This window comes from Echeneis naucrates, chromosome 4 (genome assembly GCF_900963305.1).
Source record: "Echeneis naucrates chromosome 4, fEcheNa1.1, whole genome shotgun sequence".
NCBI classification, from domain to species: Eukaryota; Metazoa; Chordata; class Actinopteri; order Carangiformes; family Echeneidae; genus Echeneis; species Echeneis naucrates.
Window position 1 is genome coordinate 16,395,524 of NC_042514.1, and position 18,809 is coordinate 16,414,332.

At 39.6% G+C, this 18,809-nt stretch overlaps 1 protein-coding gene across 2 annotated transcripts; it reads right to left on the bottom strand.

Annotated features, from left to right (window-relative positions):
* Window positions 1-1,146: 1,146 nt before the first annotated feature.
* On the bottom strand, window positions 1,147-17,679 carry LOC115041670 (protein FAM102B). 2 transcript variants are annotated; one of them, XM_029499324.1, is made up of 11 exons: window positions 17,437-17,679; window positions 13,241-13,361; window positions 12,210-12,239; window positions 11,675-11,791; window positions 11,211-11,257; window positions 10,192-10,286; window positions 7,627-7,728; window positions 6,506-6,734; window positions 5,040-5,176; window positions 4,706-4,775; window positions 1,147-4,400 (listed from the first exon to the last, which is right to left on the bottom strand). In XM_029499324.1, the coding sequence occupies exons 1-11, from the start codon at window positions 17,580-17,582 to the stop codon at window positions 4,358-4,360; spliced, it is 1,137 nt and encodes a 378-aa protein (XP_029355184.1). In that variant the 5' UTR covers window positions 17,583-17,679; the 3' UTR covers window positions 1,147-4,357. The 2 variants fall into 2 exon arrangements, with proteins under 2 accessions (XP_029355184.1, XP_029355185.1); XM_029499325.1 differs by having other exon boundaries at window positions 7,627-7,721; window positions 10,182-10,286.
* Window positions 17,680-18,809: the final 1,130 nt, after the last annotated feature.

Here is an 18,809-nt window from a genome sequence, read left to right on the forward strand (position 1 = left end):
ATCATCTCTGTGTGTCTTTTCTGAAATGTGTGAAATGAGAGCCTCCAATAGTGGGACACAATTCATCGGCTTGGATTGATAGTCAATAATACTGAAAACTTTCAACTGCTGTTTGGAGGCAGCATCATTAACCCTATAAAATGGAACAATTATAGAATATTTATAATTAGTACATTTTAAAAATATAATGATATCTTAATAAAATACAATGTAATTGTATTAAATTGTAATATTTTGGCAGGACTCTGAGACATTATATTTTAGATATTGCCCAGGCCAGTGATCTCCAGGCAGCGATAACATGAGGAATAATACTCCAAAGTGCAAAGATTGATGTACCAAACTTGAAAAGAGGAAATTAGCTTTGCAAATATTTTTGAGGATGAAAATGCACAATCATGTGCTAATTAGACCTAAAAAGGTGAACTTACATCTGTTTTGGTGAGTAACACTGAATGTAAAGTTTATTTATGTGGAACTCTCCAGATAACCTTTGACTTCCCATGTAAAATACAAAACTAAGGCTAGTCTAGCTGATGTCCCCATTTAAGCAGGCCAGAAGCTCTGTAGTGGTCTCATGGTGACCCAAACTTTGTCACCCACGACTACCACATTGCATTTAAAAAAGAACAATGTTATCATCCACTTGTAAACTGGATAGTTGACTTATTTTGTGGCTGTGATGTCATTTGTGTTCTTAGACCCCGAAGAGGAGGCAGATCATCATGTTTTGGAAGACAGTGGGTATGCAGAAGCCATACAGTGCTCCCATATGTCTGACCAGGAGGCAGATGGGAAGGCAGATGTTTGATGTGGAGGATGAAGCTTTGTTTTCAGGAGTATATGATTTGTTCAGATTTAACAAGGGAAGCAAATTAGCAAAGGCTTTTGCCGCTTCCAGTGCAAGTTTCACTCCCAAATCCCATGCACTATGAAAAGTTTGGCTTTTGGATTTGTTACATTGTCTGTTTGGACTGCAAATTTATGTTTTGTGGCGAGGGAGTAAAGTCCTGGATCACTGAAGATAGAATATGTATTTTGAATGGACAGAGACATTCGAGACGGTTTAACTGTAAAAATCACAATAAATCTGAGTGTGAGAAAACGTTCACATTGTGACAGGTTGAAAGGGGCCCTGTCTTTACTGAGGATTTTAACAGTTTTATTCAGTGCAAGGTACACATTTGAAGCATCCAATACACTTATTAAGGAAGCAAATGTTGGTCAAAAGAACAAGTCTTTAACAGTTAACGCCGGACAGTGTCAAAACAGCAGAATATCACTATACAGGAGAATACATTTTACAGTTTTATATAGACAACAGCTTCACAGAAGAGAAGAAGCAACCATGTTTGTAACAACATGTTAGGTACCAAAATGAACAGACCTGTGTCACAGGTAAAACAATTCTCTTATCCAAAAAGGCCAAAAATCCCCCCAAAAAGAAAAAAAAAAAAAAGTAAACAGTTGACATTTGGTAGCCATAGATTTAATACTGTCTTAATTATGTAGTGTGAATGTTTTCCCTAAACAATAAAATATAGCTAAAATATGGCACCATATAAGCAATGGAAGATTCAAAAACAAAGACTATCTTATGTGATTCTCAACACAGGACAGCTAAACCATGAACATGAGAACATTGACTTATACTCACACACTGACATTTGGGCTGATATCAGCTATTAACAATAAGTAATGAGAACATAATGACTCGACGTGCTCAACAGGCAAGCAAAATAGTTTCTTCAGCGTGGGGAGATTGAGATTAAAAGATGGCACAGTGTCAAATGAGGGAAAAAGATGTGTTAAATTCTGCATGGAAACAAAAGGACATCTCTATCATGCAGAACCAGCAAATGTAAAATCAGAGTACACTAACGTATAGATAATACACCATACACTGATGTTTGTGTAGATATTGATATCACATGTATATAGTTCATCTAGAAGAAGACTTGAGATTGCAGATCCTATAGAGTCCACATGCTCATTAGTTATCATTCGTCTGAAGTTGTCATTACAGGTTGTGCAAAGGGCTGACAAAGTAATAACTGTGCTGTGTACTTTGGTTAATTTGCTCCTCCGTCTAACAAACTACACTTATTCTCCTTTTAGACTAGATATGCAAATAGTCTGGATGCATGACACCACAGGATGCCCATGTTCTCAGCAGGCAGGTGGTTAGATTAGATTTCTTTCTGTAGGACTAATCGTCTATGTATCTGACTGCTAGAGCAAAATCTAGATATGCTGCTACTGCTGTTAAAGAGTTGCCTTCGTGGCATTGGCTTCTTAACTACTACTGTCGATAAAATTGTTGATGTGTAACGGGAGCTTGAATTTGTTCATGGATTGAAGCCTCCCGGTCAACAGGCAAGCTCATATAGTTGGAGATGGAACGTTTAGATATGGTGCAATAGATATGCATCTGAAATTTAGATATATGTCCTTTTAAAGCATATTTATCAAAGGCCCCCAGTATGTCGTTCAGTATTTACACTCTATGTAGGCAGAGAGCAGTAATTTAACCCAACAGTGAAGTCGAGATAAAGCAGGTTCAAACTTTTTAGGATCACTAACAAAGTATGTCACACACAATATGTTAAAATACCATTTCCCACTCTGCATTTTGGACTACTTTAAGCAATGTGTAAAAATGCAGTATTTACCAACAAATTTAGATTTTACAGCAAGAAAATAAACTTTATTTAGATTATAGTCTGTAGCTTATGGGGCTGTTTTGCATCTCTAAAACTAAATTATCTCTTGAATTTACTATTTCATAGATATGACTTAAATTCATCAAAATGAAAAATGGACATCACTGAGGTTTGCTCAGATAGTTACCCATAACATCTCTGCCTCAGTTATGTGGAATAAGAAATTAGCATTAACGAAAAAGGATACTTCCCATTGACAGTTAACAAGAGATAACTTGGATTTGTTTTAGCTTTAGGCTGCATGTGGTCACGTCCCAAACTAACTTTTATATACATAGTTCCGATGCTTCAGCTTTAAGAAAACTTTCTGTCTCTGCCAAAAACGGTTTTTAGAGGAATTCTACATTTTTGCAGCAAAGCACATTTCAAAAGGTCAGAATTGTCAGTTGAGCAAATGCTTTGTTAAATGCTTTTTGCCATTGCAGGGCAGTTCTATATTCTGTAGGATGTTCAAAAATCCTCAGCAGATAATTCCAAACAGGGACCTACTTTATTACATGCAAGCAAATGTTGGGTCCTCCATTTTTCTTGTTCAAAGTACCAGCACAACATTTTTCACAATAGATGATATATTCCTCAGCCAAGATAAAAAGGTGTCAGTGTTTCTTCTAGCACTGACGTGAGGGGTGGGTGGGGGGTTGAGGAAACATTAGTCAACATCTTGTTACATCTCGTGCAACAAAAGCTGCCCAACACCTGTTATAAATCCCTCTAAAACCAAAGATGGACTGAGGTGAACCACAATCGTTGGAGAGTTAGGCCAAAATATCAGCTTCACAGTAGCCAAGTGGAGAGGCGGTGGTGGGCAGGATAGTCCTGAGCTCTCCTGCTGTTGCAGCTACAAAGAGAAGCCAAACACCCACACGAAAGCAGAAAAAAAAACAAAACAAAAAGTAAACCCTGGGGAGACACTACACTACTAGTAAGAAAAGTAGTCACGTAGCAGACGAATAACCACACACACAGTCAGTCCATACTCACATCTAAAGACGCCTCGTCTTTGTAGTAAAATATTTCTCCGTTTCAAAACACCAATTGTTGTTGAGGTTCCAACAACTGCAGCTTATTGGCGATTATTAAATAGAGCATCTATCTAAAACAAGCTCGGAGACAAAAGGAATGTATTGAAAACGTATGGCATATTCCGTCAGTGCAGATTTTCCTTTGTTTTGTTGCACACAGAGCTCATCTTTCTGTCCTCCACAGGAGATGAAGGGTTCATCCTGTTTTTTTTGTTTTTTTTTCCAGTCATGAATAGTTTAAGATTCAGGTGCTGGGTGAGAGTTGACCTCAAAAGATATTCTGCACCCAGAAAGTGAGGTGTTGGCAGTTTTTGTTGTGTACATGTTGAATAATTTGAACAATCTGGTCAATGTAAAATTTTTTGTCGATTCACATCTGTGTGTTTGGTTGAGATATGATAATGGTCCACCTCTGCTTAAAATCTGCAAGGAAGCTTCTGTTTCAAGTAACAGACATAAACACAGGAGGGCACTGTTGTAATGTCACTGAGTGATCAGCCTAAACGCACTGCTGAGCAGGTAAAGAGCTGTAGGAATGCAGATTGAAATTGACAACCTTGTTTCCAATTTCTGGATGTGAGCAGCGTCAATCTGTGGAGAGAGGCTGCAGGCTTAATGCTTCATCACCACCTGCTCATAAGCTCCAGCTCCAACCCTAAGAGGACAAGAAAGGATAAAATTAACCATCATGTAGAATTACAGAACAAAGGTCACATCTTCCCTTTTTTTCCATTAACATGTTTCTAAAACTGCACTAAATCAGGGCATCAGTTAAGGAATACATCTGATTATGTACTGTTGTCAAGATAAAAATAAAAAATGAATTGATTCTACACACTTAAAGTTCTTCTTCAGGAAGAGCCCCAGAGCTCCATCATCCACCAACTCGTGACAACCAACAGCCACACCCTTGTAAGGGGCGGCCTGCTTGTATTCATAACTAAGGTTGGTAAAGCTCACCTGGTGGGAAGGTGATGGCTTCCAAGGGCCGTACTTCCCCCAGGCCCAACAAACAGACGCAACCCTTCCTCTGAAATAGGAACATTTAGTCAGTACAGAGAACACCAGCATCCTACTGAGACAGGAAGAGAAGCCAGTTGCTAGGCAATCTATAAATAATCATATTGACAGCATCTTTCTTTTTCTAGCTTTGAGCAGGATGACACCTTGGATACAAAGCAAAAGGACAGACTGACTAATGGGGAACAGAATACTGTCAAAATGAAACCAACAGACGTGGGGATTCCAAAAGACTACAAAAAGAGCTCACCCTGTGTTTGTTAGTGCGATTTACCTTCAGCACTGGAGTCCAGTAAGCTGGGTGTAAAATCTTGACTCTGAAGAATCTTTTCCACAACGTCATCAGCATCCACCCGTGTGTCATCCATTCTCTTTAGCTGAGACTCCATGGAGTCTTGCTTCATTGGGTGTCTGATGGGAAGTTATAGGAGAATCATTTTGAGTTACTAATGGTTTCCCTTCCAAGCTGAAATGTTGATTTCCTGCACTTTTTTGTTTTGTGGTCAGCCATCAATCAGGTGCTTCTGGTTGCAGCCACACATTTGCCAGAGCTGCTCACTGCTGCTAATGGGCTGCACACAAACACGATGACAGCTTTTTCATGCACTGACATTACATGATGGAACCACAAACACTCTTCCGCTGCTCTGCTTTGCAGCTGCTTCCTGAAATCTAACTGAGGTCCCAGGTGTGTTTATATCCACAGTTTTAACTTCCCTACAGTAACTGCCCCTCTATTGTGCACTTAAATGATCCTGAATAGAAAAAGTTAGCATACTAAACTTGCCGATCGCTTTGTCTTCATTATGATAAGATGATAATCCTTTAGTAGTCCCTCAGATGGGTAAATTTGCATGTTACAGCAGCAAAGAGACTAGTATCACAAAAAATAAGCAAGAAAAAAGAAAGAAATGTATAAAAACAAAGTAGAATTGGCACATTGATGTAAATAGGGGTCTGAGAGGTCTGCAGTGTAGAGGGTGAACAGGAATGGAGCAAGGATCACTTCCTGTGGGGCCCCTGTACTTCAGATGACCATGTCAGATAGACAGCTCTGTGTAGTCCTGTACTGTGGATGGTTTGTGGAGTAGTCAAGGATCCAGGATGGGAGGAGACAGTCCACCTCTGAGTGTTCAAGCTTGTTCCTCAGTAGCAGAGGTTGTTTTATATTGCAAGTACTGGAGAAAACAAAGATCAGGATTCTCACAGTGTGCTCAGGTGTTTCCAGGTGAGACAGGGCTTGATGTTGGAGGAAGATGATGCCGCCGTCCACCCTGATCCAGGTTGGTAGGCAAATTGAAGCAGGTCCACAGATGGGTTAATTGGTGACTCTGAATTGCCTGTTGGTGTGAGTGATGTGAGTGGCCACGGCCCTGCGATGGACTGGCAACCTGTCCAGGGTGTACCCCGCCCTCACCAACTCTGAGCTGGGATGGCTTCCAGCACCCCCCATGGCCTGGTAACTGCAGTGGGTTAAGTGAGTGCTGGCCTGCAGCATGGCTCCCCATGTCCTCCTCGTTTTGCAGGGGACATTATGCTGCTGTACAGGCAGCAATGCTGAGTTACATATAGAGCTTACTGGGTTCCCCAAAGCCGCAGCTTTGGTCTCCATAGTGCACAAAAAGGTCAAGAATAATATTGCAGAGGAATAAATAGAGAATGACTAGGATAAACACAATGAACAGAGAAAAGAACTCAAAATGAGTGAGAGCTGCTGTAACAGGCTGCTGACATACTTACCTGTTAAGTCGTTCACAGGATGACGCACTCCGTACTGGTGTGCTTTGTGGGTTGCTAGTGGTGGCAGTGGAGACTGGGTGCTCAGGCAGTGCAGGACAGGGTCTGGACTCTCGGTCCTCATTGGGTTCCGGGATGCTGCCAATGCCGGTTGAGGCGCTGCCCACTGAATGATTTCTCCGGTGGCTGAACTCTGACATGCTAGAGGAGCGGGAGTGACCTGTACTGTAGCCTGGGGAAAAAAAGAAAAAAAAAAAAGGCCAATGGTTCTAAAATACTATGCTGTCTTGAGATTGTCATCCTTATCTTGATTGGCATCTGTACTGCCACTAGGCTAATGCTGGTGATTGTATCTGTTACAATCCACATGTAAGAAGTAATTGCACCAATGGTCCAATCTGGACTTATACGTAAATAATAGATATTATAATAATATAATAGAATATATGCACCTAAAAATCTTAATTTTTGGATTACCAAGTGAAGACAAATGCAGACAAAGAGAGGGATTTCCTGCTTAACATTCAGAATTGCACAGGGTTAATTTTTCTGGTGAAATCCATTTAGCTGTTTTGTGGACCTAACTTGGAACTTACAGCAGTTAACGGTTTAGCAGTTCAGTAGAGCAGGAAAAGAGATCTCAGGAAATCAGTTCATTACAGCCTCAGAAGAGCAAGAATTGCTCCTAAATTGCTCATAAATTCAGATAATCTATCGAGAACTACTTGGCACAGGAAATGCATATTAAAACTCAGAATTAGAGGGCCATTAGAGCTGTTCTCACTGCATCACACAACTTCCTGTGATCTTTTATTACATGTCATCTGATCTGCCTGCAATGGAAACTTGAACCCCAGGTCTGAAATGCTTCAGTACTCCAGACGTATTATCACTCCCCTCCCTACTTAGTCAATAGATTTCCTCAGTTTGATTTTAGACACGTTCCCTCCAGAAATTATTATCATTATTTTTTTTTTATTTTAGAAGAGCAAAAGATTTAGTTTAAAAGTCTTACGAAGCTGAAGCTTTAGCTCACAAAAAATTACAGATACATAATGTTACATTTGGTCTATGTTAGTGTGTCATGACCAAACAGCATTTTTTTTTTCTTAGAGTGTCCATACCTGAAAGTTTGGACTGTTGGCTGGCATAGCTGGATGTACGGGAGTGGCCACAGCCTCCCAAATCATCAGAAACAACTTGACACTTCCCATCTCGGCTTTCAGCTGGACAGAGCGAAAGAGAGCAAGAATGACACATTCCTGAAAAACTCTGCAGTGGTCTGTCCTACTCCAAAAAAAAAAAAAAGTCATAATTCGAGTGAAAATACAATATGTACCAATTTCATTATTGTTGTTCTTATAGTCACAAAGAAACTAGGGCAAAGTAAATTTGAAACCTGCCAAGTCATCTGCCAAGTCGCAGGCTGTTTACTTCTTCATTGCCATGACATTATTACTGAAATTAATGAGACCTGGCCCGTCTCGGCCACAAACCTTTATGCCTGCTGCTTCAAACCACGGACATAAACTCTGTGTCTGCTTTCCTTCCTGTACAAAACAGTGTTCTATTTTATACAGCCTGGATCTTATCAATGCACAGCTGATTTGTCGCTTATTGCTGTCAACAGTCAGCAGTAGACTCACAGAGAAGACTCCCCTCTCTGCCTCCCACACACTTTTCCTCAGCACATCTCCGAGCTAATAGAGTGGGTGACCACAGCTGGTAAATGGACACAGCATCAATGCTCATACAGAAATGGTCTCATTTAGAAGAATGGCTGAACATACTGCAACCCCTGAGGTGATGCCATCACAGAACTTTACCATTGAGAACTCAGTAGTTCTGCGTTACACAGCATCTATCTAACCGAAGAGATAAATTGACTCATTCTGTTATATTACAGCTTGAAAGCTGAGAATAGTTTTTATAATTGTATTGGCCAGCAACATTAGCACACATGCCACCAATATAATGTCAAGGAGCCAAATGGACAAAGAGTTGGACTGCCGGAAAGCAGAAACATTTCAGAGGTCACGTCTGTATAGGAGTCTCAAAAATAACTTGGCTACAGACTAACCCTTTCGTGTTGACCCTGTTGTCCCCACTATGCTTGTGACAATATGTCGCATATTGTTGTTTAGGCACTCTAAAATCTGAAAATGTTAAATCAGCATCAACAGTCACACACAAAATGCACCTGCACATATACTACAAACAACAGAAAAGAGAACTGTGTACAGCAGAAAAAATGCAGTGTGCACATGCACACACATACCCCCTTAGAAATACATGCAGTCCTATTTTTAACCATATAAGAGCCTACAGGGTCATAGCAGATTGTGGTTAATCTGGAACAGAACTAGTTTAAATAATACATGAAAGAGCTGCACTACAGTCTGAAGCTTCCAGGACGAACAAGCACTCAACACTGTAATGTGTTCACACATGAACACACACACAAAAAGCAAAGGAAATGGGGGTGAAACAAGGGAGACAAGTGTAGCAGAAATGGATGGCTGTTAGAGAGACATTTTCATAATAGTTGATGGGAGATGAAGCAAAAATGCTTGAGTGGGCCGACACATGTACACACAAACATTAAGATATTAGTAAGTAGATGAATGCAATTTAATTAAATAATGTGGAACAAAAACAAAACAAAAGCACCCCAGACCAGCCAAGCCTTAAGATAAATTTTTTGGAAGTTGGAACTTTATTTCACTCACATTTAATATGTTAGTTTCTAAAGGCGGTGCCAAAGAAGGCTTTGCCTGTTGTAGCTGCTTCACTGCTTCAATTATGTAGATTAGGTTAGATTAATTTATTGTCCATTTCCTTACATAAAATGAAAATCTGTCAAACCTAAAGCAGAAACAGACAATCTTCAGTTGTGAGGACCGTGTTTGCTTTCAAAGTTTGTGGGCAATTATCTATTAGAAAATCTATTAATATATAATGTAATAATTTATTAGTCCATATTAATAATGCCCTCTCCTAAAGTGAATTTAGACAGGACCTACCTAAATGAATGCCATAATGAATAATGACATGTTTTTTACGAAATTTTTACAGGAAGTCTTTTCTGCTTGCTACCAAAAGGCTTTTTAACAATCAATAGTATGCAATAATTTGTTTTGTTCTTATTCCCCAGTGTGCAATCTTTTAAATCTGTTCTATTTATTTGGATATTTACTTTTTTTTTTTACACTTATTGCACGTAATGCTGTGATGGTTGTTGTCTGTATGAGATGCTGTTGCTGTAACACTACTTTCCTTTTATGGATTAATAGAGTATCTTGAATCTAAATAGCTCTTTTCAATTAAACATCACAGACTAGCAGTGATGTAATGTGTAGCAAAGCTAGTCATGCAGAATTAGCATTTTCTTCAGTGTGCTGACTCTGTGCTGATCTACAGCGCACAGATGGGATCCATCCTGTTTCAGCCTTGTGACACAATGTTAGGAGCATAGAATGTGCATAAAGTGAAAACGAGTTTACATACAGTCACTGGTCGGGACTGATATTTTAAGATTCCCGTAAGTTGATGGAAATGTGTCATTTCAAAGTAAATCTATTACACTGATTAGCAGCAGCACGCTTTACCAGATGCCTACAAGTGTTTGGAAAATAAAATGGTATGACTAAGCAGAGCAGAGAGTGTAATGTGGTTGAGCCTGGTCATACCAGAGCAGCCTTTCTGAGAGTCTCCTCCCCTTCTCTCCTCCAGCAGGCTCTCCGCATCACCCTGGATCCCAATCACTGTGGCGGTGGAGGGAGGGCTGCAGACAGAGGGGAGACAATGAGATTTTATTTGCTTTTTTCTATTTCAGTTAGTAAAAATGAAAGCTAAGTACTAAAGACAAAGACAACTGGGGGGAGATTATTTTAAAAAAAATAATCATTAGTCAAACCATTCAGGTCATAAGCTAGCATTCAACTTTTGGCATTTTATTTTCAGATCCATTTTTGAGTTAAGCATTTCTCTCTCTCTTGGTATACTGGCATATTTAAACTCAATCATGTTTCCACTAAAGGAACTAGTATGGATGACCTATACAACTGCAGACTTAAGCCAGCCATTGCTCGTGATTATCTAAGAGTTACTTAGGCTTACATAACCCTGTATTGTTTAATTCCCATGGCAATTCCTGTCTGACAAAGCAGTGTTGACAGCAGTGAGTACCACACCTTGGAACAGCTCATGAATATGTACAGTCACATGTAGCACATCTGATGTCATTACATGATTACATACAGGAAAGTTGATTAAATAATAGATCTTTGTAAGGCGTGAGTAAAATGGTGTGTTGAAATTAAGAACCCTATGCATAAACTACAGCTCGAAGAGCAAGTCCTAGCCACAGTAGCCTGGTTTTGAGTCTGATCTGCAGTACATTCCTCTAAGTCATCCCCACATATGCTTTCTTTCTCTCACTGAGACGTAAAAAGGCTAATAACTTAAAAAAAAAAACAAAAAAAACAAAAAAACAAACCACAAATATAAAAATTTCTGAAAGGTCACTTTTGTGCACCAGCGTGAGAATTGTCACACTGAGTATAACCTTAAGTATCATTAAGGGTTTTTAGACTTCCACTGATTGAACAAGTCAATACTTAAAAATGACACAAACCCAGCTACAGGCACAACACAAAACTAGGTTTAGTACCATATACAAAGGAAGAGAAACGTTACTCTGACTTACGTTTTAAAACAGGGATCTCCTGACATGAGCTGTGTACTGATGATAACCTAGGACAAGAAAAAGAGATTTGTTAAGTAATTCAGGTTTGACTTATATTCACGATTTCCATTACTACTGATTTTTGGTTCAAATAAAAAAATAAAAAAAAAAGGAAAAATGTACCCACTGATTAGTTCAAAATGTTAAATTAACTTTTTTTCCTATAAGTTTTGTCACATATGACATTAGAGGAACTGACACATTTTTTTCATCAAATGGCAAGTTAAACAGTTTCCTATGATCTAATGGACTACCTGGAAAACTGGCCCTTGCAGTTCCCAATGTTACATGTTTATGGAAAAAACCCTTTCTCTCCCCAATCCTCGTTGAGAAAAGTAACATGCTTATATTCAAAACAACAAGGTGTCCTCCTAACAAAGTCACACCAGGGTGCTATGGATTCTCTACTGTTGCTTCAATGTTACCTTGAGAATGGAGTTGTCCTGACGAGTATTTTTGGTGTCGTATCCTTCCAGCAGACATCTGCGGGTTGTATTCCCTGAGCCGGCAAACTCTGCTAAATTCAGATCTGCAAAACCAAGCTGAAGGAGAAAGAAGGACAAGGGTTCAACTTTGTTTCCTCTCGAGAGGCTGTTCTTCTGCTCTGTCAGCAATGTGTGGCAATGTATACATATGAAAACACTGAACTTTTTCTAAGAAACTGAAGAATACCGGCACATGTTGCAAATGATTTTTTAAATGACAAGCTGGTAACATTCTGCAATGCTAACCCTAACCCTAATACTGAGGCAATAAAAATATTATAAACATAATTACTTTCAAACAGTGAAAGGGGAAAATATGAGATAATGAGCCAACCTGTAGGCAGTGACAGCCATCTGTTTGCTATGGGCGCACAAGGCTAACTACATCAATATGGATGATTACTGTAAATGTAGGTGACCTGGAGCTTGGGTTAGCGAATGGGGGTTGGGTAGCACAAGTGTGAGGGCATTTTACCTTTGCATATGCCTTCCCACCCTTCAGCTCCTGAAAAGGACAAGCACAAACATTTAGTATTCGGTGAGTCTCAAAGCCTCACTGAGAGTGATTTAGTCATCACCATCTGCCAAAATACTTAAATAGTAAAGGAGATTAATTATATAAATTATATGTGACATGCTCATGTCATTTCCTATAGAGAAATTAGAATTTAGCATGGAAAAATATATATTTCAGATCAGGAGTACAGTTTATGGGGCCAGCTGTGAACTAAATGATAAGGAGGATACTAAAATTATTAATATTATAGGTTTGAATATGCTGTAATTTTTTAAATGGATGATTGAGCTATTGGAGCATTGCTGGTTTACAGATCTGTGATATAAATAGCCACTGACAGACACACAAAGGTGTTTCTGCATTTATTTATGGAAAACTGCAACAGTGGAAAGGAGGCTCATGCATATGTGCTTTCTTCAACAATTACTGCCTTTTAGAAAACGAACCACGTGTGCTAAGATCTCACAAAAGGAATGTGTGTTTATTTATATCTTTGTGCATATACACAGATTTGGACATAACTGTACTACAGTTTTAATGCATTGAGCTTGGGTACACAACGTGGATACAGAAGCCAGGGGATCTTGTTCAGGGTTATTGTTTTTTACAGTTTTTTACATCCATAAAAACTATGTAACATGATATAATTCAACTGTGCAAAGCACATTTATGTGCTTAATGGTAAATGTGAACTGATGGATGAGAAGCAAAAGATACCTCATTGATGAGTCTGTTTTTTCAGAATGCTCTGCTTGCTAACTGCAGTTTCAGAGCTCGGGTTTCCTTCTCAATTATCAATTTGCCACACAAAGCCGTATGTAAACAATACCTGAAATGCATATTTCACTCTGACCAATCCAGTAAACTCTACTTTGCCTGCTGCATCTTTAACCTGGTATGATTTGGTCAAACACAAAGCATTAACAATACTGAAGTATCTTCATCAATAACTCATTCTGGAGTGATGGCTCAGCAGCCACCTACTGTACCTTTCTGACAGATACTCGACACACACAGGGGTCCAGTACACCAGTTCCTGCACTGGCACTCATCTTACAGGGGAAAGAGAACTGCTTCCTCCATCGTACACAATTGGCCTGCACTGGTTCTCTGAAAAAGGAAATCACAAAGGTGAAACTGTAGCAGAATTGAGATTTTGTTTGTCAAAGAGCTGAATCATCCCAGCATTTAGACATTAGCCAGTCTGGCTAATTTCCTTCAGTAGCAACTCACACGACAACATGGATGAACAGTTTGGCCCATATTCCAAGAATCAAAATGCCTCACATACCTCACGTACTGGACATGAGAAGCAATATGTATCAATGTGACACACAATCAAATATAAACTAACTCAAAGTCACCAATATAATAATTGGCGACTTTGAAGACTGAAAATTTTAAAAAGCTGGCACTAAAAAGTTTGAATATATTTGTTAGTATCTGACAGTATCTGCTTCTTTTGTACTAATGAAAAAACTGGTTTTAAAATGTTTTATATCTTTACCAAAACAAAGCAATATATTCACAATAATATAAAATAATTTTAAGTCACACGCAGCCCCACTTGTGCAAAATTGCTCACAACTCCACACACAGTCTATCATTTCATTAATGTTAATATCTCTGTTACATAACAATGAAATGCACTTGGGTGGAATGACAACTGGATTAACTGTCCTCACATCTCTTCTCTACTAAGGCTATAGATTCAAACTGCCAATATAGGCTTATGTACTTATCTTCAGATTCCCCTGGCCACTTAATAAATTATCTCATTAATTACGGCCCTCTTTTCACCTATTGATTCATTTGACTGGTGAACCCAAAGGTCATAGCTTGGTGGGTGCGGCTTGTATCTGCGTGTGAGAAATAGAGAAGTACACATCCCTCTGTCAGCTAGGAGTTTAAAAGATTGTGAGCTATAGCCTGTTCTCAGTGAAAGGATGAGATAGAGTGAAAGAGAAAGACGCGCGTGGGCAGCATTATGATAGCCCAGATGGCCTCTCTTTCACTGGCATCGTCTTCTCTCCCACTCACCTAACCAAATCTCTTCGGCTAAGACAGTCCACACGCCATTCATTTCAATCAAATCCTGGATTTCAATACAGACAATTAAAAACATTTCAAAACAAACTAATTTATATCCATTCTGAAAAAGTGACAAAAGGGCCAAGGTATGATGTAGAAAATGTTGTAGTGCTAAGAGTATCGTGACATAACACTTAAACAATAAACAGGGTGTTGGGATTATCAGAGAGATTGACTGCTTTCAGCGCTATGCTGCACACCTAACTAAATAAAAAGCAGCAGATCTGTGACCAACATTTAATAAACACTGACTTCATCCTGAAGTTGAGAAATATCAGAGTCAACTCTCAGAGTTGCAGTGGGAACTCCCAGCCAGATGGACACTACGTGCTTCAGGAATTCTGGCTTGATTACTTGCACTGTAGCTTGCAGCAATTCTCAGCACAGCAAAATCCTGTTAGTGAGGCTGAGTAAGTCTGGTTTTAAGCACAAGCAGAGGTCGTCACGCTCATCTCTCTACATGGACTACATATCTTGTTAAAGTACAGCTGCTCTCCTTTTAAAAGGCAGCTGTGGTAAGACTCTCAAACTCATTGCTACACATAAAATAAATGTATGAACTTGATGGAAGGCTTTGTGAGATGAAAACATGAGCTCTGCTTTTGTTTGCAAAAGGCTTCAAAAAGTAATCCTGTAACAAGAAAAACCTGCTTAGCACGGAAACAATGGTACAGTCCTGATGACAAGCCTCACTGAAGGAAAAAAGGACTCAAAAAACAACAATCTGCACTTCCCTTACACTCACAGTTGGGATGACTCAAATGGGATAGTGGGGTGGGGGACATCTATCAAATCAAACTACTGCAGAAAAATGTGATTCAACTACTATGAGAATTGTGGTCACATTTATGTCTGTATTAAATCTGTAAACTGAGGCATAAATTCAACAAAGGGCTTAGGTATAAAGCACCAGAAAGGCAGAACAGGATGTTGTTATTCAAACCAAAAGTTCACGTTGCGGGTTATGTAATTAAAATAACCTCTTATAAGCCTCACTTGATTTCTAGATTTAAGAGAGGTCACTGCTGATATGAAAAATGCAGTTATTTTAAATTGCCCCCAATGCCATAACCTTATGTGCATCCTGATTCAGACAGTCCAGCACACACTGGAGCTTTCTGTTCAGCTATTTTATACGAGCTACTTACTGTAGAGCAAACAGAAGGCTTGTTATATAATCATGGTGAAGCCATCTAATCCCTACAGTGTTCCTCTAAAACAATGATTTTCTCTTTGTCCAATGGTAAAGGCCAGTCTAATTTATGAGCGAAGGCCCCATCAGGTTACAGAGGAGAGGGCTGTCTTTGTCTCAACTTGACAGAAATACTGGCATTATCCTGACAGGACAGTGCACCCTAGGGTGACTCTGAATAATCCAATCATTCCTCTTCCCTTTTTATGTCCAGCATTTTGGAAAGCACCATATTTCAGCTTCATCTGCCCTTTTCTTTCTGATGTACCCCATGACGCCTTCAGCTGAGCACAAGTGTAATTTCCTGGACACCGCCTGCTGCATATAGTTTGCTTTACCTACATTTTTGTCATGCAAGATATGCCGATCATTTAAATTTTGATGTTTAGGCTTAGAAACGTTTGTCTTTCTAGCAGTATTGATTAATGTAGCAAAAGCTGGACGTGTCAGCCATTTTCATACGTGCTAAAACAATCTTTTTTTTTTACATTTTGTGTCCGTTTTCCATTAACTGACAGAGAAATGCCACATGATGTGCTTTTGGACTGAAATATCTAAGGAATTACAACATTTGCTACTAGCACATTAACAGCTATTTCTAAAATGGATGAAATCTTTGTAATTTTTCAATGAATCAAGCAGCTCTCATGTGTCTATAGAGACAGAAATATGAGGGCTACACTGCCTGAACTCTACCAGGCAAATTACTTTTTCCTTTTCTGAGATGATTAAAAAAATGACAATTAATCGAGGATTTCCCAAAAATTAATTAAGAATTAAAGGAAGCATCCTTTTATAATGCAGAATGTGTGGAGTCATAGAAGCCAATTCAACTGTAATCTGTGAGACAGCCTTAAGCAGGTTACAGAGGGGAGGATTGTAATTGCTTTTCTCAGCTTTATAAGAATGATCCTGAAACTGCTGTGAAGTGAGGAAAGACACTAAATAATAAGTACAAGATATTTTATTTCGTGCCAAATAAATGTGCTGCTATTTCAGCTATTTTTTTTATCCTGTACAGCATATGGAAGAAATAGTATACTTTAATTTGCCCTATTAGATGACAAACGTGATATCACAGTACTCCAGAGCTGCACGTGTGAATCAGCTATGGCAACTATTTAAAAAACGGATTCGTTTTTAGGTGGATGTCAGCAGGTAGGAATTTCTCTTTGCCGTTTTCTGTCGCACTATGGTAAAGTGACCCTATCTGAGGAGAGTTTGAAGAGCCGATGTTTTTCTTCTAGACAAAAGCATCACGGCACAAAATACTCAGATTAGTTGATAATGATCATCAGCTGAAAGACTGCCGTACCCGTTCATTTACACGCGTTTGTGTGATATGTGTATGGTGTGTGCTGAGCTGTGCGGCTATGCGTTGTGCCTGAGAAGAAATTGGCCTAAACCTCCTGATTAGTTATGACTAATAACAGCCAGACCAAACAAGTGATTAAGATGACAACTTCGTGGTCAGATCGGAGGACGGGGCAGACATCATCGATCCGGCAGCAGCAGCCATTCAGGGGGCACGATCAATTCCTCAACCCGGGAGAGGAAGTTCACCCGGTTAATGAGGACAGACATCGACCTCAATAAGCAGGGAAAGCCAACTAATTATGGGATATTTCTGAGCCCTAGCTGCTACGTTTACTAATGTATATATCTACTGCAGACGATGCAGACGTGTAGCTGACGGTCCTGTCAGACGTTAGTCTGTCGATGTGTGCTTGGGGGACACAAATAAAAAACACCGGTCAGCTGTCACAGGTCCGGTCAGTCCTGGCGAGCTAACGGCTTAGCTTAAAAGGCTGAAGACACTGAGCAGGTTCAAGGGGGGAAGAAACAGGTATTGTTTTGTTTAAAATGAAAAAAAAACCAAAACAAAACACCAGTCGTCCTCACCGGGAGGACTCCTCGGAGAAGCCGCCGTCCAGCAGTCGGACTTTACAGAAGAGGACACCGTTGACAAAGGGGACCGACGAGAGCTCGTCCAGCTGGAAGTCCACCCTGAACTTGAATTTCTTCTTCTTCATCATCATTAAATCCATACACGGGCTCAGTTCTCCGGAGAAGATGCTCTTACCTCGCCCGCCGCTGACATTACAGTCCCATTGTGTCGTGGCACAGACACCGTGTTGTGTTGTGTTGTGTCGTGTTGTGGGAGGTGAAGCTGCTGCTGACAACAGTCAGCCCGACCGAGGACACGGAGGAGAGCAGCTTCCTCCGCCGGATTTTCAAAATAAAAGGCTTCGAAAAAATAAGAGGCACGTCGTTGCATTTCAATAAAGCATTTATTACTCCAAATGGGGGTAGCACTCCAAATCTGCTCCTGAATAGCAGAGATGACAGCAACAGCACCACAGTCTGCGGCCTCCAAACTGACCATGTTGTCAAACACTCTGCTCTGAACCACGGTTTGAAGAAAATCTTCATCGTCCACTGAAATTTCTCTGTCAGTGTGGCTGTTCAAATATTAATTACTAAGACTGTAAGGAAGTACGTGAAACTGATGTGCTTGATGTTTTAAAAGAAGCTATAAAGACTTCTGTAAGAGGTGTGACGCATAATTACTTACAGTTTAGAAGACTGTCACATGTGCAAATGTTAAAAATTCAGTAACGTAGATAGTTGAATGTTTTAGGCAGATTAAACCCGCGGTCTCAGTGAAGCCCTCTCTCTCTCCAACATTTCTAATTCAGACATAGCATCCTTCTATGTGATCAAGGTTGCACATCTGAACAGAGATTGCCACTTCTGTACAATGTGACAGCAAATGCAAAAGTATCTCTCTTGTTAAACAATATAAAATAACTGTATTTCACATGGGAATTTAAATACTGAACATTGCTGAATACATTCAATGTACATATTTCCACATGCTGCACAAAAATAATACAAAAAACAAACAAACTCATATTTGAATTTAGGTGTGAACGAATAGCCTTTTACTAATATGTACTGATTGGGGTTCCCAATTTTTATTTATAGGTATTCCTGCTTGTATTATGAAGTAAGTATTAATTTCACGGATGCACTGTGATGTCATATGCTACCTTGATTGTAGTTGAGGAGAACCTGCCTCCCGCCTCTACTGCCACCAGGCGGCCAGTCGGAACAACTGTAGCACCGATTGACCTGATGACAACAAAGTGAAACCAGCTGCTGTTGCATAACATCTGTCGCCTCCCTCTGGTCCAATGGAGCCACTGCTATGAAACTTTCAAGCAAGAAAAACATGGCATTATTTAAATTTTTTTCCTCCCCATGTGCATTAA